Raw genomic sequence first — 27,459 nt, forward strand, 5'->3', positions numbered from 1 at the left:
AACCTTTATCCACTGAAGATTTGTCTGCTTGAGCTTATTTTCAAGTTTGTCTTGATCTTCTGGACTTATGGGAGCACTTACAAGCACTGTTCCTCCTGTTTCATTTAATTGTTTTAGAATTCCCTGGCGCAGGGGCAACTCTTCTGCCAGTAACTGAAACAGACAAATGCAACAACGTTTAAAATGAATTACAGTACAGTCCCAACTACCTAGTCTTTGCCTCTATTGATTAGTCTGTCAAAATGAAGCAACTTGACCGAAGGCCCACGGCTATCTCAAATACCAACAGTTCTCTACAGAGCTCGGAGCTGATAGACTGAAACACGCAGTCCTAAGCAGATGAGCCTGTGCTAGAAAGGACCAGAATATCTCATCCCTCAGACATTTTTTCCCCAGAGAAAAATGTTATGTGGTATGATGAGCTCTAAAGCAACGCCCCAAACAGATTTAAGAGTCTGAAAATACATCTCTATCAGAAGTAGAACAATCTGGATAAACTCATCCTCCTCTCAGGTATCAAGCCTCTGTGCTATAATCTACCACTGAGTAAGAAATTGCAGTATCATGTGAAGAGATAACTAACATTGAGAACATACCAGGTACCAGGACTGGGCTAAGCTCTTCACGTATATTATCTCAGTTAATTTTTGTATAATAACTCCATGAAGTAGATCCTTTTATCTTTCTTTTATATAGAAGGAAACTGAGACAGAGAGGTTAAATACCAACAGAGAAGTTAATTACCAGGTCCAATGACACAAAAGTAGCAACAGAGCCGTCATTCAAATTTGGGCCGTTTCATTCAAGAACACTTATTTTTGACTCCTTCACATCCTTCAATTTCTCTTATTCATTCAGCATCACATTATAAACGTCTTTTCCTAAGACTTACAAAACCGCCATGGTTTTAAGAACTGTCTTTTATTTATTTGTGTCACCTGAGAGCTGCAGTGTCCAATACAGTACCACTAGTCACATGAGGCTATTTAAGTGCAAATTAATTAAAATTCAATAAAATAAAAAACTCAGTTCTTCAGTCACACTAGCTACATTTCAAGTACTCAAAAGGCACATACAGCTAATGGCTGCTGAAATAAATAACGGAGAACACTCCTATCATCATAGAAAGTTCCACTGGACAGTGCTAATCTAGACAGACTAAGAAGAAAATCAGTGCATATTTATTAATAAGTGAATGCTGCTAAACATATCTTTTAAATGAGTTATCAATTACATTGCTATATATGACACTCAATACATTCAGGAAAGATGAATTTTCAAGAGTAGACTGAGTTCATTTTTCCATGACATAACCATGTTCAAATGAACTCTGGATCCAAAACTTTATTTTTTGAATCTCAAATACCTAACACAATATCTGACATATACTATGGGCTTAATATTTATTTACTGAACTAAGTGATATTTTTATTTTTATACTTTATCATGTGTTCAGGTACAAATTTCTTGTTTCACAGAAATAAGTGGTTGGCATTGGAGTCTAATTTGCATGTGCAAACTAACTGAATCATTGATAAAGGAGCAATTCTGCTTCCCTTTGATTGTGTGACCTCGTAAAATGAGGATAATAGCAACCATTTTGAAAGTTTGATATCAAAATTAAATAAAATAGCAGATGTAAATACATCTAATATTTAGCACATAATAGGGGATGATTAAATGTTAATTTCTTTTTCCCTTTCACCTTCTGTTCAAGAACTAAAGTAAAACAGATCCAAAAGAGTTTCTTTCCTAAAACTAAAACCATGAAAGTTAATCCAACCACATAATCAGACATGTCAGTCAGCCAGGTGAGGTAATCAGCAATAAGCAGATACTGTGATGGAAGGTATGAAAAGCCACTTGAATAAGCTGGATGTCTATTCGACCAGTATAGAATGCAGACCAACACCAGGACCCCCCCCCCCCCACAGATAACAGATAAAACAAACCAAAACAAAATATTGCTTCAGGCAAATAGAATGCTGTTAATTAGCAGCTGAAGTTGTGGGTTTTATTTGGCAATTAAGGTCTTCCCTAAGAAAAGGAATTCATTTCCATAAAGATTCTCCTCAGTTTTTAAAAATAATTTGGAGCTGTGGAATTCTCCAGTAAGTCTAAAATTAATTTCAAATTAGTTTTAAAAATACTGCCAGGCATTTTACACACACACACAAATACACTTTTTTTTAAAAAAATATACTCATTGGGAAACCCTAGGTTAAGACAAAGTAAAGTTGTGAGAAAAATTAGTGAGGAACTATCAATAACCTAATGGGCAGGAAATCAACAATTAAATACATTAAAAAAATAGATCCATATACTCTTTATACAAGTAGGCTGTGGGGGGATTTTAGAAAATAAAATTACCTTGACTTGATCAAGTTTTTCTTTTAGCTGCTGCTCATTTCCAGGTTCAAGTGGAACACTAGTAACGTTATCCGCTTCTTCCAACCATAAAACAAATTCATTTAAATCTCTCTGAAATTCTGACAAGATATTCTTTTGTTCTTCTAGCCTGGAGCAAGAAGAATAAAATTGTTATAAACAACATATTTCTCAAACTTTTTCTTTTAAAGAAAACTGAAAAAAAAAAAAAACATGGCACACACTCTTAAGAAAATAAGCTATCTAAATATCGTAACAATATACAATTTTTAAAGAAAATTTATTCACTTTGAACAAAGCAATTTCAATATCTCAAAAATCTCTAAAATATAAGAGATTAAAACTGGTCGAAAAATTCTAATTTTAAAATTCCAAAATATTATGATATTAAACGAGAGCATGTTTCTCAACCTCAGCACTACTGACATTTAGCGTTGGATAACTCTTAGTTATGAGGGGCTGTTCTGTGCATTGTAGGAGGTTTAGCAGTACCTCTGACCTCTCCCCACTAGATGCCAGTAACATCTCCCCAAGCTGTTACAACCAAAAATGTCTTGAGGCATTGCTAAACATCCCCTTGGAGGCAAAATTGCCCCTGGTTGAGAACCACTGCACTAGAGTAAGTATATAATATGAAATTGCATGTTTTAAAATGCTTAAATAAAATACACTTTTATGGAAAATTGTAAGGTAAAAGTAAAAACAAGAGAATTCATATAAAAACACTAAATTATTACACGTTAAAATGTTTTCCAGATTTTGACTCACAATACTTTTTGAGGAAAGAGGGAAATGATTTAAAATACTTAACATATGTTGTGCTAGCGGAAGTTTTTAATTACAAAAGGGCATGTACTATATGTTATTCCATTAGCCATAAATTTATTCTTACATATTGAATCATAACTCAGCTGAGCAAAATGGTCTGAACTTAAAACGATTTACAATTTTTTGTATTGTTGTCTTTCGGGAGGTAGAAAGCTCTTGTAGGTAAGCTTTTAATTGAAGTATAATATATATACAGGAAAGTGCACATATAACCGCATAGCTCAATATAGTTTTAAAAATCAGACACACTGAATAACCAGAAAAAGAAATAGAATGTTATCAGAAGCCCAGAGGTCCCCTCTTGCCCCTTGCAGTTACTGCCTCCAAGTGTAACCTGGATCCTGTCCCCCTTGATTATTTTGCCTGTATTGAACATTACGTATATGGAATGATGTGGTATATACGCTTTGGTGTCTTGTCTCTTTCACTCAATATAGTGGTTTACAATAATCATTCATGTTGTGTGTAATTTGTTGACTCTCCCCCTGCTGTATGGTATTGAATTGTATAAATATATAAATATATCCCTGTTAGTGGACATTTAGGTTGTTTCCATTTGGGGGACGTTTAGCTAGTTTTTTTGTTTTGCTTGAAGTTAACACATATTTATTGAGGGCTTACTAATTTCCAGGAACTCTAATGGGCATTAGGATTAGAGATAGATATGTTATGTACCTTGCCTTGAGGATCTCACAGTCCATAGCAAGAAACAAGCATGTAAACCAAGGACTACGATGGAGTATTTTAGCAGGATATACTACTTCTGGGGAGGGCATAGGAGACGTTCAGAGAAGATAATGGTCTACCTGGGTCTTGAAGCATGAAGAGAGATCTCCATTGGTAGAATTAAGACACAGACTGTCTCATTCACAGCCTGTGCAAACAGGGCGTTCAGAGAACTACAATTACACTCATTTCCCAAACCAGATCTGGTTATTGGATTTACGCTCCCCTATACTCAGTTTTGCTCTTTTGTCCAAAGCTTGGCTAAAGTCTGTTCTGGGGCAGATGAGGAGACACTCTCTTCTCTGTCTATTCTTAACACAGCAGATCCTATGAAAACCCAAGTCTTGTTATGGGATTCCTTGAAAACCCAAGTTGTATCATACCACCATTGCACTCAAAACTCTTCTCATGCTTTCTGATTCATTCACAGCAAAAGCCAAAGTCACTACAGCATTCTACAAGGGTCTAGATCTGTGCTGTCCAACACAGTAGGCACCATCACATGTGGCTACTGTGCACTTAAAACGATGTAAGAGGAATTGAGATGTGCTTCAAGTATAAAATACACACAAGACTTCAAAGACCTGGTACAAAAAAAATGACCTCTGTACCCTCTATTCAATTTTGCTGTGAACCTAAAATCACTATAAAAATAAAACTATTTAAAAAAAATGTAAACCATCCAACTAGTACTTTTTATATCATGTACAGGTTGAAATAGTGTTTTTAATATATTGGGCTAAATAAAATATATTTGTTTCACCTGTTTCTACTCTTTGTTAATGTGCAACTAGAAAAATTTAAATAACATATGTGGCTCACCTTATTTTCCTATGGAACGTCTGCCACATGAATGAATCAATTCTGCCATCGTTCTTTTCAATCTTGCACGCATTTCTGTTTTAAAAGAATCTTTCCCATTCTTTGCAATACTGATTCTGAAATGTGGTCTAATTCACTCACTCACCAATGTGCACTACGGTATTTCACCACATTAAGGATACCTTCAGTTTGAAGGTCGTATATCATCCTAAGAACTACTGGGTCATGGTTGGAGTGGAGAATGCTATTGATTAAACTGTGACACATCACTTAGAGGTTTTGTTTCACCAAGAAATTGTTCTTTTAGATTAATTTACATTTTTGTCACATATTCCTCTTGCATATGCATAAAAAGTAAAATATAAGAGAAAAATTGGTGAGGTATTCCTAAACTTCTTCATATTTAGAGCCTGACTCTCCTGTATCACTTTTCCCTTCAGAGTAACCAACGTCTGTCTTTTTCCACACAATATCATCCTCTGTTGCATCAAGAGTGTGGTATCAATGTAGCATTTCTTAAGAGGGCTTCACTATTGTTTCTCGGATTTTCTTCTAAACTGCATGTGGCCTGGCCAGCAGAGACTGTAAAACCCATCCTGATTTCAGCGATGTTAGTGTGATAAAATGTGAAGCTTAGAATGGATAAAATTTGGTTAGTTTGCACAGCCTCTCACCACTGACATAATGACTCAGCTTCTTTTGGCTGCTACCATGTTGCTGGTTGTTTCCGGATTTTTTAAAAAAATTCATAATGTGATGACAGTTTACTGTTATCTTTAGTTTGTAATTATGAATGGATATTATTATCAGCATTATCTGCCTGATGCCTGAGCTTATTTTCCATTAATAGAGTCAATAAAGATTTGGCATTAATTTTCATGGGAATTAGTGTTTGATTATACGGGTTTTTGCCAATGACAAATATTTTGGCCCCTCTTGTACATGTAAAGTAAGGATGCCCACAATAAAGCCTAATCTTGCTATTACTGGTTAGCAAGATATTCAAGATTTATGGAGGAAGAGTCAGGGGATGGAGCTGGAGGCTGGAGGCTGGGTTACGAAGCACCTAGAATGTTGTGTTTTAATCTATAGGTGATGAATTAATCAAAGGTTTTGAGTAAGGAAAGATTTATTTCATTCAAAGCTCACTTTGGCTACTCTGGAAAATGGATCCGGGCAAGGGTGGTAAGACAAAAGACTGAGGAATCAAGTATGAGACTATCACAACAGGCCAGGCGATAAAGTAATAAAGGTCCAAATCATGAAGATGTAGCAAGGGAAAAGAAGACAGGATAAGTTTAAAATGTAGATGGAGATTCAACAGGACTTGTGGATAAAAAGAGAGAGATTAGTATTAGTCGCTAACAATTATTGAGAACTTACTACATGGCAGCCACTGCATCAAGTACATTACTACTATCAGATGGGTACTCATCTTTCCTCATTTACAGACGAAAGAAAATGAGGCTTAGTATTTTGCCCAAGGTCGTAGAGCTAATAAGTGGTCAATCCATTGTTTGTTCAGTTCTGTATCATCTGGGTCCAGAGTCTGTGCTCTTTACCTGTCCAGTATATTACATCTGGTCTAGGAGCGCTTCCACACTATTTGGCTGTGTAGATGGTATTTACTCCAGCTGAGAGTACATTTAATTGTATCTAATATTTAGGGGAAACTACTAGTTAAAAAAATAGAAATATCTGGAGCTCAGGGGAGAGAGGAGAGCTGGAAATAGGGAATTCAGAGTCATCAGCAATGAGTTGGTAGATAATGCACGGTAAATTAGCTTTTGAACTGATAATTTACACTTCATATTTGGCATCTTCTGAGTCCATGCTTTCTTCATTTTCAGATTAACGATTGACTATTCTCCCGCCTGCTTATTTAAATTGAAAAATAAAAGAAGAGAAAGTCCATTTCACAGCCTTTCACTGATTTCTTATGTATGGGTAACCAGTGGCTCCTGCTCCTCCTCCAATCTCCCTGCTTTGACATGGAAAGCCAAAGGAATGCCTAGGGTGTCCTTCTGGCCTCTCCAAGAGCTACACAGACCTGAAGCCCCTACCATTGGTTTTAGAGAGATGAAAGGGGGGAAGGGAGGCAACTGACCCCCGTCACAAACACTGCACTCCCCACAAAGCTAGCTATCCCATCCCATCTGAGTCCTATTAACATTGACTGGGACACGGGGTACAGTGGACGTTGGAAATCACTGGTGGTAGACATAATACCACTGTTATTTCTCAGTAAATCCTATGGGGAAGGGGCTCACCTCAATTGCTGGCAGCTTGTTTTACAATGTGGGATAGCACCATTTTTCTCAGACTCTGGACTTAGAAGCAATTCTAGAAGAGAAAAAATTCTACTATAGATGTCCTTTATTGGTTTAAAGTTGTAAGCTGGCTGAAATCCTTGGGTCCAGGTTTCAAAGGTATATGTCAGTCTACCTTCCTCTTTCTCTCTTTTTTACTCTCTTTGCAAGTTTTTGCTTTCTTTAGTATTTGACTTCAGATCACCTTGCACAGAGTTCCAAATACTGGAGCAACCTTATTTCTACCAATCTTCCTCATTTTAGTTAAGGAAAACATTACTAAAATCTGATTACATTTGCAAAACCTAGACAGATGGGTAAGACTTTTCTCAGCCTTCATGTAGAAACTGACGATTTCAGGGAGAAAAAAAAAAAACCCAAACACAACAAACAAAAACTCAAGGAGTAGGAAAGAGTAATATCAAACCAAAAAAAAAAAAGAAAAACAAAAGCTCCAAACCTAGAATAAAATTCTAAAATCAAATACCCCACCTCTACTTCAAACACATCTCAAATTAATTTCTTGCATATTTGTTCCTTTCGAGAATATCCAGCCAGGAAAAAGAGGGGGGATGTACTTATTCATCGTAATTGAGATTTATGTATTTAACTGGGATCAAACTCTATAAACATTCCATACCTATTTTCTTCATTTAACATTCTACTGTATTTCCTCAGGTCATAAATTATTCTTTGAAAAATTGATTTTTAAGATCTGAGTAATAAGCCACATATGGGTACACTACTTTTCACCATTCTTCTGTTATTAGGCAGTTAGTCTGGCTCCAGTTTTTCAATATAATAAATCACCCTACAACAAATACATTTGTTTATGCATTTTGGCTCATGTGTCTGCTAATTTCCTTAAAATAAAGAAGAAAAATTAACAATAAGAATACTAATGATTTAGATACACATTGCTAAATTTCTTTGCAATGCTGGTAGTAAGAACATTCATACACTTCCATCAAGTTATAAAATACTTGTCTCAATATACTTTTACCGCTATTGAGGATTACGATTTACATATTCGATAGAAGGAAAATAGTTTGTCATGGATGTTTTAAGAAGGTTTTTAAATAGAAAAGCCACAAAATTTTGTAAATGTGTGTATATTTGTCACTTCTGTTTCTACTGTCGATTCTCTGCTATGTCTGTTGCCCATTTTTCCTCAGGGTTTTCTTATTTGTTTACAAGATCTCTTTTCACATTGTCTTAAAAATATATTTACTTGAGAATATTTTTTCCAAGTTCCCTTTTACCTCTTAGTTTTTAAAATATTTTTCTTTGTTTCTAAATAAAATTTTATCAATTTCTTTCTTTGTTATTTCTTTCACTGATACTATGCTGAAAGTTGCGACCATCCTACAATTGTTTAGATAGTTGCCTTTACTTTATTCTGGATATTTTCATTAAAAATACCTAAATATTTTCCATCTTAAATTTATATAGTTAAGTTTCCGACCTTGAAGGGTTTTCCAGAAACTATTTTTCCCAGCACTCTCTATTCTCTATTGATTTGTGGTGATTTCTACATTACATTTTGTGTTTTATATGTAATAAGGTTCTGTTTGCTGATCTGCTGTAGATTTTTTGACAGTAATGCACTACTTCAACCATTACTGCTTTAAAGCATGTTTAACTTCTGGTAGGTTAACCCCATCTCCTTCCTTAGCTATTCTAATTTATGTAATACAAGCATCATTTGGTCAAATTACAAAATAAATCTCAATGAGGACTTTGATAGGGATTCCATTAAATCAATAAATTAATTTGTGAAGAATTACTATCTTTCCAGTATAAATCTGCTAAATTTTCTATGTTTACAGTGTATTTGGACACTGAGTGTATCTGGGACTCATCTGTGCACTATAAATAATTAAGTACGTTTTCTAATTAACCTTCAGCATCAGTTTGAAAGGCAGTGACTTGCATATGATTTTACGGATATTAACTGTATACTAATTTAGAAAACTCTTAAGAACTCTCACATAGAATAAATCATCACTTCAAAAGTAAAAGCTTTGGCTAAGCTATTTGCCATAATCTTTCTTTTTACGTAATGTTTGTGGAAAACTTTTTTCTGATGATTTAATTTTTTAAAAAGTACAGCATCTTTTAAAATATGAAAACATTTGGTAGTCATTTCTTGTCTAGATTTGTTTTTTATACTTTGAAATATAAAAAAGCTGGTGCCCAAATCCCACCGGGACCTTGTTATAATCTGCTTTTTCAAGCCCATGTGTTTTTTGAAATTTCAAAAGCCTCGATTTGAAGTTTTAAAAGCTGCAATTTGAATTTATGTATTCAGATGATTGCAGAAAAGTGAAGGAACGCAGTTAGCATTTCCAGGCTTGTCTCTTGACAGAACAGTTTAAATGTGCTTTATATTGGCATTCATCACATGAAGTGTTATTTCTTTGTTTACCTACTCGCTTAATGCTTATGGTAGGATTTATTCAGGCATGTGGTAGTAATAATAATGAATGGGATATTTAACATTACCCATCTGCAATTAAGTGCTAAATATTTTACTTTTAGAGGCATTTCAATACATTTAGCTATTTTTTCTTTTAAAAAAAGAATGGCTTCTGTTTGAAATATTGGCTCTGTTGCCGTTTACATTATAAATGTTCTTAATGCAATTGAAGGAAGCACATATTATGATGGGGAGAGATTTGCATAATCAGAAAGGAAGAGTTACTGATGTGTTGCTAAATTCAATGAATTTAACATTAACTCTTAATGAACATTTTCTGTGGGGCTGCTCTTACGGTAAAAGGAAAAGACTGCCAAATCACAAGGCATGATTTCAGAGGAGGAGGATCTACCAAGCGTTTCAGGCCAAGTACTAGAATTTTCACATTTGAATCTCTTTTAATAATACATCCTGTGTATTGCTTTCCTAATATTCCCAGTGAAGAAACGGAAGCACAGTGACTTACATTCCATATATATCCAAATATAAGATGACTATCTATCTCATATTCCAAATGAGAAGTTCCTCTAAGTTTTTGATCAACTAAACACAGAAACTCCCGAAAACGTAGGTGGAATCATCATTTCTACGTATAATGCTTTATTCACTAATTTGTGCATACTAATTTAAAATTAGATAATATAACATTATATTAGACAGATCACATTTCCCCATTCATAGTTTACACAATTGTGTAAGCACTTTCACACACATCTTCAAAGCTGGAATTGTCATCCCAGTAGGTGCATTTTTTGAGTCACCTATTTCAGTTTTCGAGATGGTATCATCCTCACTTCTGCCCACGTGGCCTGAAGTGAGGTGCTGCTGGTCTACGTGTAATGTTCTACTGGAAATTTTACTGCGAGCCAGAAGTACACATTTACATAAGACAGTTTTATGTTATATAAAGACAGTTTTTCTCTTTTCTGTGCCATATGTCTGTGAGCTACACAATGTAACCATTTACTGAGTTGCTTTTAAAATAATCTTTCCAGACCTTGTTTACGGTGGCAGCCAATTCTTGAAATTGTGATGTCATACCACCAAAGTTAATCACTACTTCCGTCACATTTGTTTTCTTCCTGTTCTCTTTTTCTTCTCTATCCAGTGACTTCTCCAAGCAACCAAATTAAGTGTTAATTGAGATTAAGCCAATAGGTTTTTCCCAGAGAGTACTTTGTTGTTTTGAGCAAAATCAAACAAGCGATTATCTTGTAATTTGAGAAACTTTAGGAGGATTCAAATACAAGCTATCTTTTAAGGAAAAAAAATAATGTTTAGGTACATATAGAAAATTCCCCAGGTCACTGTCTCTATGGGGCACTGTCAGAATCAGAACCCAGGCATCAACTCTATTGTTAAATCAGCATGCTTCCCATATCTGGCTAGTGATTGAGTTACACAATCAGACATTCATTCATTTTGTCTACAGTTTTTTTCCTTATTAAAATGAAGTGCTCCTGAGAGGGATAACATATCAAGGTTTCTCAGTTGTCTATTTCTCAATATTAAGGAAAACATTAGCAACTTGTGGGTAGATGGGGAGAATGAGAAGAGAAATCATGAAGCTTAGCAGTGAGAGTTACTGAAAGGAAAAGAAGTCCAAATCTGAGCCCTGCAAGTCATTAGTTGAGTGTGTGACTTGGGCAAGTTACCTAACCACAATAGGCCTCGGTTTCCTCATCTTAAAATTCGGACAGTAAACACTGCATAATGTGCTTGTGTGGATTAAATTTGCTCTCAGAAACCCCAGCTTTTGCCTAGTGCTTCACTATAGCATTCAACAAATGGTATAGAAAATAAAAAGCTTAAAAAAAGGGAGAATCTGGATCCTGAGCTGCTATTTCTATCTCAGAGTTTTGCCTAAGCCAACAGACTTATATACATAAAAGTATTTATAAAGCATGTATGAGCCCACAGGGGGACTCTTTGAAATTGAGCTTTTGGATGAGCCAGTTGACAGCTCTATTTCTCTCTTCTGACAAACTTCCCAGACAAATTTTGTTGGGGAAACACAATTAGAGTCAAAACACCAATCTGCGAGTAAATGTGCCGTCAGACGAGACTACTTCTAGATGAAGTAGATGTATGATTACAATGCAACAAACATTTATTGAGGGTCTGCTGGTGTCCAACGATATGGCAGTCAACGTAGGCAACAAACCTTGCCCTTGTGGGGCAAGCCACATTCTATTAGGGGAAGACAGACAACAAGCAAGATGAAGAAGTGAAATATATAGGTATGACGCAGTGGTAACTGTTACAGAGAAAAAAATGAATCAGGAAGAGAGGGAATATTGAATTTTATAAAGGGTGATCACAGAAGGCTTCACTGAGTAGGAAGTATTTGAGTAAAATCATTATGGGAGAAACTGGCTAGCTACTCATCAAAAAACTTGACTCTTCTTTTACCCATGAAGCTAGCTGTCATTTCCATCCTCCCTTGCCATTAGATGTAGCTACATAACTGAATTCTAGCCAATGGAATGTGATCAAAAGCAATGAATGTTCACTGAGTTCAGGCCTGGCTCATAAACTTACCTCACATATATGATATTCCTTGTTCTTTCTCTTTCTAGCGTAGAAAAGCATAGTGATTTGAAAGTCACATGTTAAAAATATCAGAGCCACAAAATCAATGTAGCCTGGGTCCCTAATTCACAATTTGGAGGGGAGCTCTCTGTTAATCAGAAACAACTTTTGGAATTTTGCATGAGTAAGAAGTTTCTATTGTGTTAAGCCACTGAAATGTGGGGCTTTGTAAATAGCAGCTTGAATTAAGCTGGGTAATAAAGGAGGTGAAGGAGCAAGCCATGCAAACATTCGATGGAAGAACTCTAAGCACAGGAAACAAGTACAAAGGACCTGAGGCAGGAGTATGGTCAGAATGTTCCAAAAACAACAAAGAAGTGAAAAAAGATGTTTAGAACACAATGAGAGAAGGGGAGAGTAGTAGGAGATGAGGTAAGAAAGCCAAATCTTAAGAGATTCTACCTAGAATCCCAAGGCTTTTATAATTCATATTCCCTCCCAAACTCAGTTCTTAGATAAAAAGAAATTCTAGAATAATCTTTTTGGGGGATCCCAGATTGAACTCTGTTCTCCAGTCCTACTTTAATAGATCCAATTGACTAGCTGAACCCAAGAACTTCTCCCATATTTTTGTTGTTTGCTGTCTACACAGGTGCTGGAATAGATTTCTGAAAACACTGAGGATGCTTTGGACTTTCATCTGTCAGAGGCAGAGTGACATACTTTATCAGTAAAGCCTATCACAAAGCCATTACCATCTGATGGAGGATGCAGTGAAGAGCGAATGACCTCAAACAGTTTTTCTGTTTTCAATCACAGCTAGATTTTGCCCTTCCCAGCCATTCAAAACACCATTCTCTTCCCTCCTAAGCTGGCTCCTCTGTGAACCTCCACGAATGGCTCTGCCTGCTCCCAGTCTCCCAAGCTAGAAATCTGGGAGGCACTCTTGATTCTTCCCTCTCTCTTACTCCGAGAGTGTGTCAATAAACATGTCCTCATAATTCCACCTGAGAGCTCTCTCTTGAATCTTCCCATTTCTCTCCATCTTCCCTGCCACTGCCTCCTTCTTCCATCTTCTCTGTCTGGATTACTGAGGCTGTTTCCCAATTGGTTTCTGCCTCCCAACTTGTTGTCTTCTTAACCATTTTCAACACTTCGGAATGAATGATCTTTCTAAAAGATGTCTCTGATCATACCCTCACACCTTCAATAACTCCCTAGTGCCAATGGGATAAAATCCAACTTCTTTAACATGGATCAAAAAGCTCTTTATGATCTGATACCCTCTTACTCCTCTTTCTTCATCTTTCTTTGCATTCTCCAATCCTCTGAACAACTTACTCTTCCTTGAAATCCAGTACCATATCCATGTCAGGACTTAGTACACTCTGTTCCCTCTGTCTGGGATATCTTTCCCTAGGTCTTGATCTAGGTAGCTTCCAGTTATCTTTCTAATCTCAGGATAGCTATCACCTTCTCTACAATGCTTTCCTCAATTAATTGCCACCCCCTCCCAATCAAGTCTAGGTTATGCGCCCTGTTAGGTAGTCCCATAGCTCCTCATAATTTGTCTATCACAGGGTATATTGTAATTTCCTATGTCTGTCAATATATTGCAAGCACCATAAGGACAGGCACTCTGTCTAGTGTCATCACACTCTATTCTCAGGACTTGATATATAGCATTTGTTCAATTCTTAAATTTACAATCTCAGAATGACACCATCTTAATTGTTTATCTGAGAGTAATATCATTATTCACATTATTCTTCGGAGATGTGCCGTGAAAAACAAAGTGGGGGACAAGTGCTGTGTAAAATTAACTAAACTAAATTGGGGTAAGTTATTTACTAGGAGTCTCCAAACTATGGACCATGAGCCAAATCCTGCCTGCCACCTGTTTTTGAAAATAAAGTTTTATTGGAATGCAGCCATGCCCATTGATTTCAGCTTTGTTTATGACTGTGTTCACACTACAACAGCTCAGCCGAGTACTTGCAACAGAGACTGGATGGCTCACAAAGCCAAAAGCATTTACTATCTGGCACGTCCCTAAAGCTTGCTGACATCTGCTATATGCTAAATCCCTTTCTTAGACACATCCTAGGGAATTAAAGTTATGAAAATTCTAATAGAAGAAAAGATGAATAATCTCTTTAACTCAGTTATATGTGTAATAATGAAAATGTGTATGGCCATTAAAACTCCCTTTCACCTTTTGAAATAATTATTAACACTTTACACAATTATTATTTCACAGAACACAACATGAAGACAGCTATTAGGAAAACTAGACATTGCATCTGGTCATAAATATGTATTCTGTTTAAATTTACTAAAGTTTCCCTGTAGGGGAAGCTATGTTTACTTAGCTTAGAATCAAACACGGAAAATGGTTAGTAAAAAAGACCCAGGCCTTTGCCTCCTTTTCCTCTTCTTTGCTTTTACATTATTCAAATTTCTTTCCTGATTTTTCTCTTTCTTCCTAATCCAAAACCAACTTTATCACTTCTTTTATAATTTCACATCCTTTTCTTGTTACTCAGTCTTTTTCTGTAGGTTTTGCCGTGATTTTTATTACTGCGTCTATATTTTGAATTCCTCAGGGTACTCCTCATTTCCACCTGCAGCAAAATGTCATCTCTATTGTCCAGTACTCTTTACATTTCCACTGGACTGTAAATACATTATATAGACAAGGTAAACCAAAGTTCGTTAGAGAGACAGAGAAAGGACATGTTTTGCTTACTACTTTCATCCTGGAGCAGAAAGGGCAAAGGGTATTTTCATTTGATTTATTTAAAATCTGCATACAACTCCAGCTAAGTTCTTTGGAAATGCAAGTTACTATACTTTAAAAGAATATAGCCACAGGAGGTACAAGAATACTTATATTCCCTCAAATAGCAGTTCCTGAAGTGTGGTCTGGGGACCCCTTGTGGTCCTTGAGATACTTTCAGGGGATCTGTGAGGTCAAAACTATTTTCATTATAATAAGATATTATTTGCCTTCTTCTCTCTCAGTCTCTTATGAGTTTTCCAGAGGCTATATCATGTGTGATACGGCAACAGATTGAATGCAGAAGTGGATATAAGAATCCACTCTCTTAAAGAGATTTTCAAAAATGTAAAACAATGTCACTTTTCTCATGATCTTTTTTACTGTGGAAAATAGTTAATTTTCATAAAACATTTGTTAGTTACATTAACATAGAGTGGGGTTATTATTGTAATTTTTAAATGAATAAATACTTTAAACATTTCTCAGTTGCAACGTCAACCACGGTAACCCACGTAAACAAAAGCTATTGGGGGTCTTGAATAATTTCTAAGAGTATAAAGGAGTCCCAAGACCAAAAAGTTTGACAATCATTGCTGTAGAAGAACTGAATAACCAAAGTTTAAGTACCATACAGGATAAGTGAGGAGATTATTTTCTGGAGAAAATATCTCCTAGTCACTATGAATAGATAATGACAGCTTATCATGCATATTAAGAGTTCACCATCATAAAGAAGACCACAGACAAATAAATGACACAATACGAAATGAAAATTAAAATCATCCATTAGGTATGAAGAACTCTACCACCAAACATTGTAGTTAGAGTCCAGAAATTTGTCAATAAATTTATAAGAGACAGAGAAAGGTAAATAATGTAGGCCAAAAACCATGAAGGCAAACTTTTAGAGTTGATGAACTGTCTGTATAGCTACTATACATGTGTGACATGCTGTGTGACACGCTGGCCTTAGTAGGACACCTTCAAAAGATATACACACTGCTCACTTTGAGATTATAATGCACTCAGGCAAGTTGGCCTGTCATTAATTTAACGTTTTCTCATCAACAAATATTTGAGTGTCTACAATGCACCAAGCACAACTATCCTACATGATGGGGTAGTTACAAAGTGTTGATAGGCTAGTAAGCGAGGCAGACATGTACATAAGTGGATTTCTTTAAAATGTGATAAACAATGAAGTGTAGCTATGACTTTAACAAATATTTATTATGTGTCTACTAAGTGCCAGGCACCGTACTGGATGGTGGATAATCAGAGGTGAACAACACAGACCCAATCCTTACCTATATGGAGCTTATAGTATGATGGGTAATACAAACATTAAACTAATAATCATATAAAGAAGAATACTAATGCAAACCATGATATGTGTATGATGAAAAAATTAAAATTGTTTTGAAAACTCTTTTACTTATGAACTTTCAACTTCCAGAACTTCTAGAGATAAGTTGCAGTTAAAGGCAAACATGCATCGAATTCTACTTCCCACAAGGAAACAGTGTCAGCGGTAGGACATAGTTCTTCCACTTTTGTACATCACATCTTATCTTAGACTAATACGCATGTCCTCGGTTTGTGTGTATTTTTGAAGTGTTTTATAAATGTTATTAAAATGTGCTGAGTGAAAAAGCAAAAAGAAATTGTTGAAAGTGCTGGGAAAGCATAGAAAATAAATCATCATGATCATCATCATTATCATCCAAGACCCTTAACATTTAGAAGTTTCTCAGAAGACTTAATTGAACATCTGCTGGTTTCTTGGAGGAAGGCACGTGGTCTAAGAAGAAATGTACTTGCACACAGTAGTTTGGAACGCAACCTGTTCCCAAGGAGAAGAGCAGTGGGTCTTATTTAGATCTAGGAGGGTGTGGTGGTTGTAACAGTGAGTCCCTCTGAGTAAGTGACATTGAAACTGAACCCTGAAAATATGTAAACAGGCCTAGATGAAGCATAGGGCAATAGCTTCCACACAGAGGAATCAACTTCTTTCAAGGCAGAAAATACATAGAGATTCAGAAGAAATGAAAGTAGACAGGTATGGCTAAATTGTGGTGAGCAAGGTGGAGAACAGCAGGAGACAAAACCAGAGGGAGGGGCAGGGGCCAGGGGGCTATGGTAAGAATTCAAATTTTATCTTAAGTGCAATGGGAAACCATCTACTGAGGGTGGTAGGAACTCAAAGGGAGGAATGACCTCCCAGGGGCCTAGGAAATAAGTTCATTAGATGAAGAAGGGGGTAAAGCATTGTGGAAAAAGGAACAGCATGGACAAAATCACAATAATGTAAAAGTTCATGTCCTATTTAATGTTTGCGTAGCGAAGGAATGTGGAAGGGGATTGACAATAGAAAGTACTAGATAGGTAGTTTTGGGTCACATTCTGAAGAGCTCAACATGCCTGCCAAGGTTAATACATTTCCTCCAGTGCCAGAGAACCACTAAAGGTTTATAAGCAGAGGTATGGCATGATTCTGTTTCTATTTTATACAATATATTTGTCATTAAGGATCTATAATAGAAGTACTTAATTAATGCATTGTATAAATGTAATAACTTTTACTGAATTATCTCTGGGCATTAAAATTTGATCATGGATGAATTTTGTTAGTGCATTATTTAGTCTACCTTCCACACAAATGATTAAATTCATTAAACATTGGGTACAGGGTACAGAGGAACGTATGAACTCTACCTAATAGATTATTCAAGATTAGTGTTGATTCACAGACTACTTCATTTAGCTAAGCATACCTTTAAAACTGGTAGAATCCAAATGATATCTCCAAGAACTTTTTTTGTAAACAGATGTAGTCACACATGACAGAGTCAACGCGCCGTGAACTGAAATATATGTTTCCTGGTTCTTAGACCAATAGCACAGACAGCAGACTGACATAGCATTGAGAAAAAAATCCGCTGTGGTTTTATGACGATTAAAGGTAGTTTTTCTCTTTTCACTGGAAGCTGACTACCATTGCTTTCTTGCTGAATATAGGAGAAAGTCATGTTTCTATTCCCTAGAGAGAATTGATTGTTTCTAAGAAACTGTTACATCATTTCTATGACGCAAAAAGCAAAGCATAATGCAAAAGTGAGCAAAATAAAAGGTCATTACCTCTCAAGAGGTAAGCAAAAATAGATATACCTAAATTACACTGGATAATGAGGATCTACAGATACCAATTTTTAAAAAACACTTTTAGAAAATTCAAGCATCCATGAAAGTATAATAGTATAATGAGTTCCCATAACTCATCATCCAGATTCAAGTATTACCAGTATATCGCTGGTAGTGATGTTCCTTCTTTCCTTTATGATTTTGATAGCTTTCTCTCCTTTTTTGCTTGGTCAGTCTAGCTAAAGCTTGCCATTTTCAAAATGTTTTCAAAGATTAATGTTTGGTTTCATTAATTTTCTCTTATTCTGCTTTTTATTTTCTTGATTTCTGCTCTAAACATTATTTCCTTCCGGTTTCATGTGCTATTCTTTTTCTAGTTTCTTTAAAGATTTTATTTTTCCTTTTTTTCCCAAAGCTCCCTGGTACATAGTTGTGTATTTTCAGTTGTGGTCCTTCTAGTTGTGGCATGTGGGATGCCGCCTCAGCATGGCTTGATGAGCAGTGCCATGTCCACGCCCAGGATTCCAACCGACGAAACCCTGGGCCGCTGAAGCGGAGTGTGCGAACTTAACCACTGGCCACAGGGCCAGCCCCTTTTTCTAGTTTCTTAAAGTGAGAGTTTGAGTTATTAATTTGAGAATTTCAACCTTTTGTAACATAGATTTTAAAATTTCCCCGTAAATGCTGCTTTAACTGCATCCTGTAAATCTTGACATGTTGTATTTTTATTTTCATTCAGTTCAAAATATTTTCTAATTCCCCTTGTGATTTCCTCTTTGATCCATGAATTATTTAGGTATTGTTTAAAAATATTTTGATATCTCCAAAATTTCTTTCTGTTGTTAAATTCTAATTTAATTCTGACGCATTGAGAACAGAATTTTTATGAATTCAATCCTTTCAAATTAATTGAGAGTTGTTTTATGACCTAGCATATGATCTATCCTTGAGAATATTCCATGGGTACTTTATAAGAATGTGTATTCTTCTCTCATTTGGAGAAGTACTCTATAAATGTCAGATCTAATTAGTCGATAGTGTTGGTCAAGTCTTCCATATTATGCTGATTTTCTGTCCAACTCATCAGCCAAATATTAAGAGTGGGGTATGAAGTCTCCAATAATTATTGTTGAATTGTCTATTTCTCCTTTGAATTCTCTTAATTTTTCATCATGAAATGTGGGGCTTTCTTGTTATTCTATATACATTTATAATTGCTATGTCTTCTCATGAAGTGAGCCTTTCATAGTTATAAATTTCCTTCTTTGTAACTAGTAACGTGTTTTATCTTAAAGTCTATTTTGTCTGATATTAATATCACCATTTCATTTTCCTTATGGATACTATTTGATAGTATATCTTTTTCCTTTTTTTTAACTTCCAAATTATGTGTCTTTGGATCTGAAGCATTTGCCTTTTAGACAGAATGTCGTTGGGTCTTTTTTTTTTAAGATCCAGCCCAAAATATCTTTTAATTGGAATGCTTAATACACTCACATTTAATATAACTATTAATATAGTTGTATTTAAATCTGCCATTTTGCTATTTTTTTACGTCTATCTTTTTTGTACTGTTGTTTATCTGTTACTGCCTTCTTTTGTTAAATAGACATTTTTAGTGTACAATTTTAATTCCTCTTTTTTTAAACTATATTTTAAATTTATTTTCTTGGCAGTTGTTCTAAAGATTCCACATGCATCTTCATATATCATAATGTACTTTAGATCAAAACTAATTTAATTCATTCCTGTTAGGATGGCTATTATCAAAAAGACAAGAGATTACAAGTATTAGCAAGGATGTAGAGGAAAAGGAATCCTTGTACATTGTTGGTGGGAATGTAAATTGGTATAGCCATTATGGAAAACAGTGTGGAGGTTCCTCAAAAAAATCAAAAATAGAACTTCATATGGTCCAGCAATTCCATTTCTGGGTATCTATACAAAGGAAATGAAATCTTTATCTCAAAGAGATATCTGGACTCCCATGTTCATTGTAGCATTATTCACAATAGCCACAACATGGAAGCAACCTAAGTGTCTGTCAATGGATGAATGGATAAAGACAGTGTGGTATATGTATATATTACAATGGAGTGCTGTTTGGCCTTAAGAAAGAGAAAAATCCGGCCATTTGTGACAATGCGGATGAACTTAGAGAACATCGTGGTAAGTGAAGTAAGCCAGATGCAGAAAGACAAATACTGTATGATCTCATTTTTATGTGGAATCTAAAGAAAAGTCAAACTCAGAGAAAGAGAGAATAGAATGATGGTTGCCAGGGGCTGGGAGCGGGGGTGAAGGAAATGGGGAGATGCTGGTCATAGGGTACAAACTTTCAGTTATAAGATGAATAGCTTCTAGAGATCTAATGTACAACATGGTAACCATAGCTAATAAAAATGCATTGTATACTGGAAATTTGCTAAGAGAGTAGATAATAAATGTTCTCACCACATGTACACAAACAGTACCCTATGTAAGGTGATAGATATGTTAAGTAGCTTGAGTATAGTAATCTTTAAACACGGTATGCTTATATCAAAATACCACATTGTACATCTTAAATATGTACAATTTATTTGTCAATCATACCTCAATAAAGCTGGGAAAAAACCTAATTTAATTCCAGTAAAATATAGAAACTTTGCTCTAAGAGCCATTTTCCCCTTTCTGTGTGCTATTATCATCATATTCACTACATCTATATATGCTATAACACAAAAATACAGTGTTATAATTGTTGTTTTTATGCAGTTATATCTCGCAAAGAATTAAGTGAAGAAAAGAGAAAATATTTCTATAATTGTACAACTTTATATATTTACCTACATATTTACTGATTCGGTTGCTCTTTATTTATCCATGTAGACTTGAGTTACTGAATGATATCATTTCTTTCAGCCTAAAGGATTTCCTTTAGTTTTTGCTTTTAAGACAGGCCAGCCAGAAAGAAATATTCTATTGTTTGTTTGAGAAACTCTTTAATCACCTTCATTTTTGAAGGATAGTTTTACTTATCTAGAGTTCACGGTTGACAGTTTATTTTTCTTTCAGCACTTTGAATATGTCATTCTACTGCCTCTGGCCTCCATTGTTTATGATGAGAAGTTAGTTGCTAATCATATTATGTTCCCCTGTAAAGGATGAGTCATTTTTCTCTGGCTGCTCTCAAGATTTTTCCATTTGTGGTTGTATTTTGAGCTTCACTCAGATGTTTTTGGGCATTGATCCCTTTGGGCTTATTTTATCATGGGGTGTTGAGTTTCATCATATTTGTAAAGTGTTTAACCATTAGTTTTTCAAAATAATTTTTCTGCCCTTATCTCTTTCTGGGACTCTCATAACACCTACATTGATACACTCAATGTTTTCCCACAGGTCTCTGAGTCTCTGTCATTTTCTTTTCATTCTTTTTTTCTCTCTATTCTTCAGATTGGACAATTTCTATTCAACTTCAAGTTTGCTGATCCTTTCTTCTGCTATCTGAAATGTGCTCTTGGCCACGTGAGTGAATTTTTCATTTCAGCTGTGGTACTTTTCAATTTCAGAATTTTCAATTTTAGAATGCTTCTTTTTTATAACGTGTACGTTTTTGTTGATATTATTTATTTGTTGTCATTGTCATCATACTTTCCTTTAATTATTTAAACATGGCTTTCTTTAATTCTTGAAGGTATTTATAATAGGAGCTTTGAAGTCTCTATCTGCTAAGTCTAATATCTGGGCCAACTCGGAGAGTTTCTATTGACTGCTTTTTTCCTGGAGTATGGGTCACAGTTCCCTGTTTCTTTGACTGTATCATAACTTTTTTCTAGAAAACCCAATATTTGAATTAATATATTGAAGCAGCTCTAGATTCTGATTCCCCTCCACACCCTAGGTTTGTTGTTATTGAAGTTCTAAGAATCTGCCTGGACAGTATCTGTGAAAGGTTCCCCACAGTATGTGACTGCTGATATCCCTTCTCTGTTTAAAAATATATATATGCCTAGCTTCCCATGGGTCAGAATAGCTTAGTTGTCATTAGGAAATAATTTGTCAGCAGTTGTGGTCAAACATCTCGAGTCAGTAATATTTCTAAGTTTTGTCAATGGATCTGTATGTGCATTAGGGAATGTATTCAAAGTTCAAGCAGTTTTGAAGTCATCCTACAGCAGATATATGAAGAACTTATCCAAGCCCTTTATGCATGTCTCATTTCTCACATATTCCTGATAACTCAAATTTCTGGCTAGTCTTTCAGTCAAGTATTTGCCCCAATCAAGACAGCAACATTAAGCCAGCTGAGTTGCTAGTTGGCCCATTCATTTGCCACTTATGTCTCTACTGTTACTGATGGTTCTGGGCCTGGGTTTTTACATGTTTGGCTAAAATGTCAGCCCCTCTGGCAGTGAAGCTTCTGGTTTTCATGTGTTACATTCTCTGATATAACAACTATGCTGACCAAGCTGGGGTGGGAAGTGGGAGCAGCCCTAGGCAAAAACACCACAGACTTCCAATGTTCTTATTGAAAGGTCAATAATTTTCCACAAATAATCACTTTTCTATTAGGTGTATGCCTTTGGTTGATTTCCAGAGTCATAAAATATTTTGTCCAGTTTTATTATTGTCTTTTGAGAATACATTTGTCGAGCTACTTATCCCAGAAGTCCTGTTCCCAGAGACTAGTTTCTAAGCCCTGCTCATGTGCCAGGCACAAGGCGAGGCATTTATTTACATTATCTCTAACCCTTCCAGCAACTCTACAAGATATGTATCATTATCTGTATTTTTCTAATGACTAAACTGAGACTCACATAAGTAATCTGCCAAGCAAACAAAAAACCAAAATAAAAATATAAACACAAAAGTATCACGCTATTTACTTCTAAAGGTAATAAAAACAAGTGGGAATATAGGTGATTATTCCCCAGCATCTAAACCTGCCCAGCATTTAGATAGCAGGTTTATTTAATTGGCCAACCTTAACTCCAATTACTCTTAGTTTCCACTGTCCAGTGGAAAGGTTAATTGGCAAGAAAATGCCAAATAAGTCAGTAGGAGAAACAAGATATTTCTGTCACAGATAGACTCTAATCATTTAAAAAAATCATATATTCATTCATAAAAGTAGAGTTTGGTTCTCACATGTAATCCTGTTAAGATTTTGGGCCCCTCATGACCCATTTCTTCACAGAGTTACATCCACAGAAACCCAGTCTAGCAGCAAAAGATCACTAGAGATTTAATTCACATTTCTTGATCAATAAAAGGTATCCATTCATAAGTTACAGAACATTCCCGAAATTCCATTTCTTCTCAGTTTTTATCTATCAACTGCTTCAGACTCTTTCAACTTCTGAAACTCTCCACAAACCATACCCACGTTCAAGGATTCCTTTGTCCTCTATTTTTTAGATCAACTTTGCCTCTTTAGCTACTTCCCCTTTACTCAGCCTTCTCTAGTCTTCCTTCTTTACTTATTATCCAAATTCCACATCATTACAAATTCATAAATACATCAAAGACAGTATTATCCCTTATATATTGGAGGAAGCATAAATCTGAGAAGATAACAGGCTTGAGTCTCTTCGGCTAAGGGAGAGAGAGAGTAAAGGTATGGGGAACACTCCCTTGTTAATTTGTCTTATCTCTGTTATCCTCGTTAACTGTTTTGTTCACACAGGTAAATATCAAAATGGAAAAGGCATAGATTTGAGGTCAGAATCACTGACTTTTAGTTTTGGTCCTTCTATAACTTTGTTTAACCTTGATCAAATGTCTTAATCTTTTTGAACTACAACTTGATAATTTGTAAAGTGGACATAAGAACACTGCCATCCTTTGCTTTCCACCTCAGAGTCAAGTGAGAGGATGGACATGAAAGATCTTTAAAACTGAATTGTTGTAAAGATTAAGAGGGAAACATTTGTAGAACTCTTAACAAAGACCATTTTCTAGGGTAAGCACACAAAACTTAGCATCATTAATATTAACTCTTGTAATTTCCAAGTTTTTAGCTTGGGCAGTGAATAGATAGCAATATCACTCAGTAGATTTTGTGGAGAAACAGAACATATTTGGTGTTGGATACCCTGATTTTGAGGTGGCTTCCAAACATGGGAGAGGAAATTTTCCATTGGAGGCTAGATATGGAGGTCTAATCTGGAGCTATATGTTGGGCTGAATATTAGATTTAGGTCTCAAAATGAAATAGGTGATTGTGGTATATCCTATGATCCATTCTTCCCTTCCTTTCTATAACAAGAGCCCAATGTTTAGCTACCTAGTCAGAGACTGCATTTTCCAATATCCACCACAGCTTGGCATGGTTATGAGAATCAATTCTGGCCAATGACATGTAAGCAAAACTGTTGCTTGGACTTTCTATGCAGTCCCCCTAAAAGTGTAGAGACATTCCCATTTTCTCCCCTTCCCAACCTTTCAGCCTGAAAAACAGATGTGATAGCTGGAGAGCTAACAGTTATCTAGGACTGTGAGGGTAAGAGCCACACCAAGGGATGGCAGATTTCTGAGATAGAAGGAACCTGGGTCTTTGACATCATAGAGCAATGATATCAGCCTACCTAGTTGCAGATTCCTTTTAAATGATAGATGGATACATTTCTACCTTGTTTCAGCCACTATATTTCTGTTTGTTTGTTTCCCTCTCAGGGTTTGATTCTAATTGATACAGTGAGAGTTAGTATCAGTAGTTATGGATAGCAACCAGGGAAAGTGTATAAAATGAGAAGAGGATAGGGTTGAAGAAAGTTCCCTCAGAAACATCAGGATTTGAGGCCCAGGTGAAAGAAGGAGTGCAATCAAAAGAGAAAGGGATTATGCAGATAGGTAGGGATAAAATCAGATGAAATTAGTGACACAGATCACAAGGTAGGACAAAGTGATAAGATGGAAAGTGGCCAGTGAACACCAAGTGGCCGACAGTAGGACGGAGATGTGTCTAGTAGATTTAACTACAGGAGATGATTGATGGCCTTGGCAAAGAGGGTATCAGAGCAGTGGTGGGGACCAAGAACAAAAAAAGAGATGAGATAAAAGAAACATGTGAGTTTAAGTATTACTGACTACAAAGAGACGGATTCAAATGGGAATAATAATTAGAAAGAGGAAGTAAAAGACCTTTCTCAATTTTGGCACCCCAGAATCTGAATACCCTCCATATATGAGGGAAATTCCCAAGATGAGTTTGGAATCTAATGGAGGAAGTTTAGTTTTTGAATCTGGAATGAATGACAGAGAACTACAAGGAACCATTTAGAATTCTTTCCCGTAGCAGTGGCATTCTTCACCCACTGTCTGTAGTGGTGGAGCAGTCCCTGGCAGCATGCAGGCCCAGGGTGTGATTTGGACTAGAGTTGCTAGAGCTGAGCCTCTCCCTTGGTTTCTGGCCATTTTTGAGCTGGTATTCTAGCCTTCTGTTTGGAAATGGGAGTAGGTCTTTATCTTCTCATAAAGTCCATTTCTGCTTATATTAAGCAGAACTGCATTCTGTTATTTACAACTAAGAATCCTGACGAGTACAGTGGAGCACATTACGAAAGGAGTATTTGTAATTTATTTTTTAATTCAGGAGCTAAAAACATTTACTTGGTCAAGGGTAGGAAGCCAGTAGAGAAAGGGTGAAGACACACTTATGCTTGTGTGCATTCAGGGGAGAGAGAATAATTAATTGGGGCAAGGTTCCTGTGAAACAAGAGATAAGGCCTTCTGCTAAAAATGAGAAGGAGATAGATAGTTATACATTCACCATTATAATAGTAGGTAAAAAAATCATTAGATTAGCAGCTCACACATGTATGGTGTTTTCCATTTTAGAAAGGTTTTTTAAAAACATATTTATCATAGTAGAGAAAAAGAGAAAAAAATTCAATCCAAATTAACCTATGTGGGGAAGAATCATATTATGATAATTTTAGATTTATATTAATGGCCAAACTCTGACAATCCAGAATTAGTAAAACAGAAGAGATTTGTTAAAGGGAACATGAGAATAGACTAGCACACACACCTAAGGCATACTTCAATTACGTTAAACCCAGGAAAGGAATCAATAAACTGATCAGCAAATTTTTATCTTAGGACTTTGGCTTTTCCTTTGTGCACAAAGATGGTCTATTGACCTGTGGATATTGTGTTGCTTTTTAGTAGTATGATGGTTTGTAATTCTAACATAAGAAACACATTGGAAATGACTGCTTGTAATATGAAATATGTCTCATAGGACAGGCTTTGAAGGTAGACGATTCAAGTTCCCTCAGCAACAAGGATAATGAAAAGAATGCAAAATACCATTTGGCCCGTTTCAAGAAAATGACAGGGTCCAGGTGTAGCCACTGTTGAGTAACATGGATGACAACAGATAGATTTTAGACAGCAATAATCTCAAAGGGAGAGTGCATTTACAGGACCCCAATTGAGGAGTCTTACTGGGGCGTGCTTTGCTTTGTGCTTATTTCTCATGTTACAGGCTCTCTAGCTACCTCTGTACTGACCATTTGCATTTCATTGATGGATGGATGCACTGTATCCGTGCTTTAAATATGTTGTAGACATCCTCTTACCAGGGTATCCCAAACATATATGGGGGACATTTCTGATGTGCAATCAGTAGGATGGAAACTTTGGGCTTATTTTCCTGTGGGTTGTGATTGACATCTTCTTCTGACCTTTCCCCAGTATTTTGTTTAACAACTCTTCTGATTTGTGCTAGTTAAGGGTGGTAGTCTGTGGCCCCACGGAGATCGCATATATGACCTCAGTTCTTTAGTCACCACTGGCACTCATCTACCATAGTGGCTTCCTGACACCCAAACCCCTTCTCCACGACAGTGCTTATTGGTTCCTATCTACTCTGGGAACTCTATTTTGTTTATCAGCTAGTAAATAAATGATGTGAGAAAAGGATGTCATTAAGAAGCAGTTAGTTAACTGAGGATTGCTACCACCTCTCCATAGAGAAAAAAAATGGCTCGGTGTCTTCAGCCTTGTCTTCCTCCTGATGTTCAGACTTACACATCCACATGCATGTTTCTGACCATCTCGTTTTAGATGTCCCACAGGCTCCTCAAACCTATCACATGCCAAGCTGATCTCTGTGTGTCTGATTTGCTTTCGTCTATCCATCTGTGTACTCCCCCTTGTATTTCCTACCCCAGCTAACAGCACTCCATTAAGTCAGTTCCACAAGCCAGAAATCTGGGGAAGGGGTCATCCTAGAATCGTCCTTTCATCCCCCCACCATCTCATCTAATCAATTACCAAGTTATTTTACTTTCATCTATTGAGTATCTTGAATCTGTCACATCTTTGCAAGTTTTATTCTGCTGAGATACTCATCATCCCTAACCTGAAATACTACAAAACTACTTAACTCAAGTCACCCTGCTGCCAGTCTCACTCTCTTCATTTCATCCTGAGCTCAACTATCAGAGGGTCTATGTGGTTCC

The 27,459-nt window shown here is 36.1% G+C and overlaps 1 protein-coding gene across 11 annotated transcripts in view; it reads right to left on the reverse strand.

Annotated features, from left to right (window-relative positions):
- DMD (dystrophin) overlaps nt 1-27,459 on the reverse strand; it is a 2,262,230-nt gene that overhangs the window by 734,860 nt on the left and 1,499,911 nt on the right. For all 11 annotated transcript variants that reach the window (XM_023633802.2, XM_070257261.1, XM_070257256.1 and 8 more), the window contains 2 exons: nt 2,371-2,518; nt 4-153 (listed from right to left, as the gene is read on the reverse strand). In XM_023633802.2, coding sequence (XP_023489570.2) covers nt 4-153; nt 2,371-2,518 — 298 coding nt within the window. The remainder of the gene's footprint in view (nt 1-3; nt 154-2,370; nt 2,519-27,459) is intronic.

This window comes from Equus caballus, chromosome X (genome assembly GCF_041296265.1).
Source record: "Equus caballus isolate H_3958 breed thoroughbred chromosome X, TB-T2T, whole genome shotgun sequence".
NCBI lineage: Eukaryota > Metazoa > Chordata > Mammalia > Perissodactyla > Equidae > Equus > Equus caballus.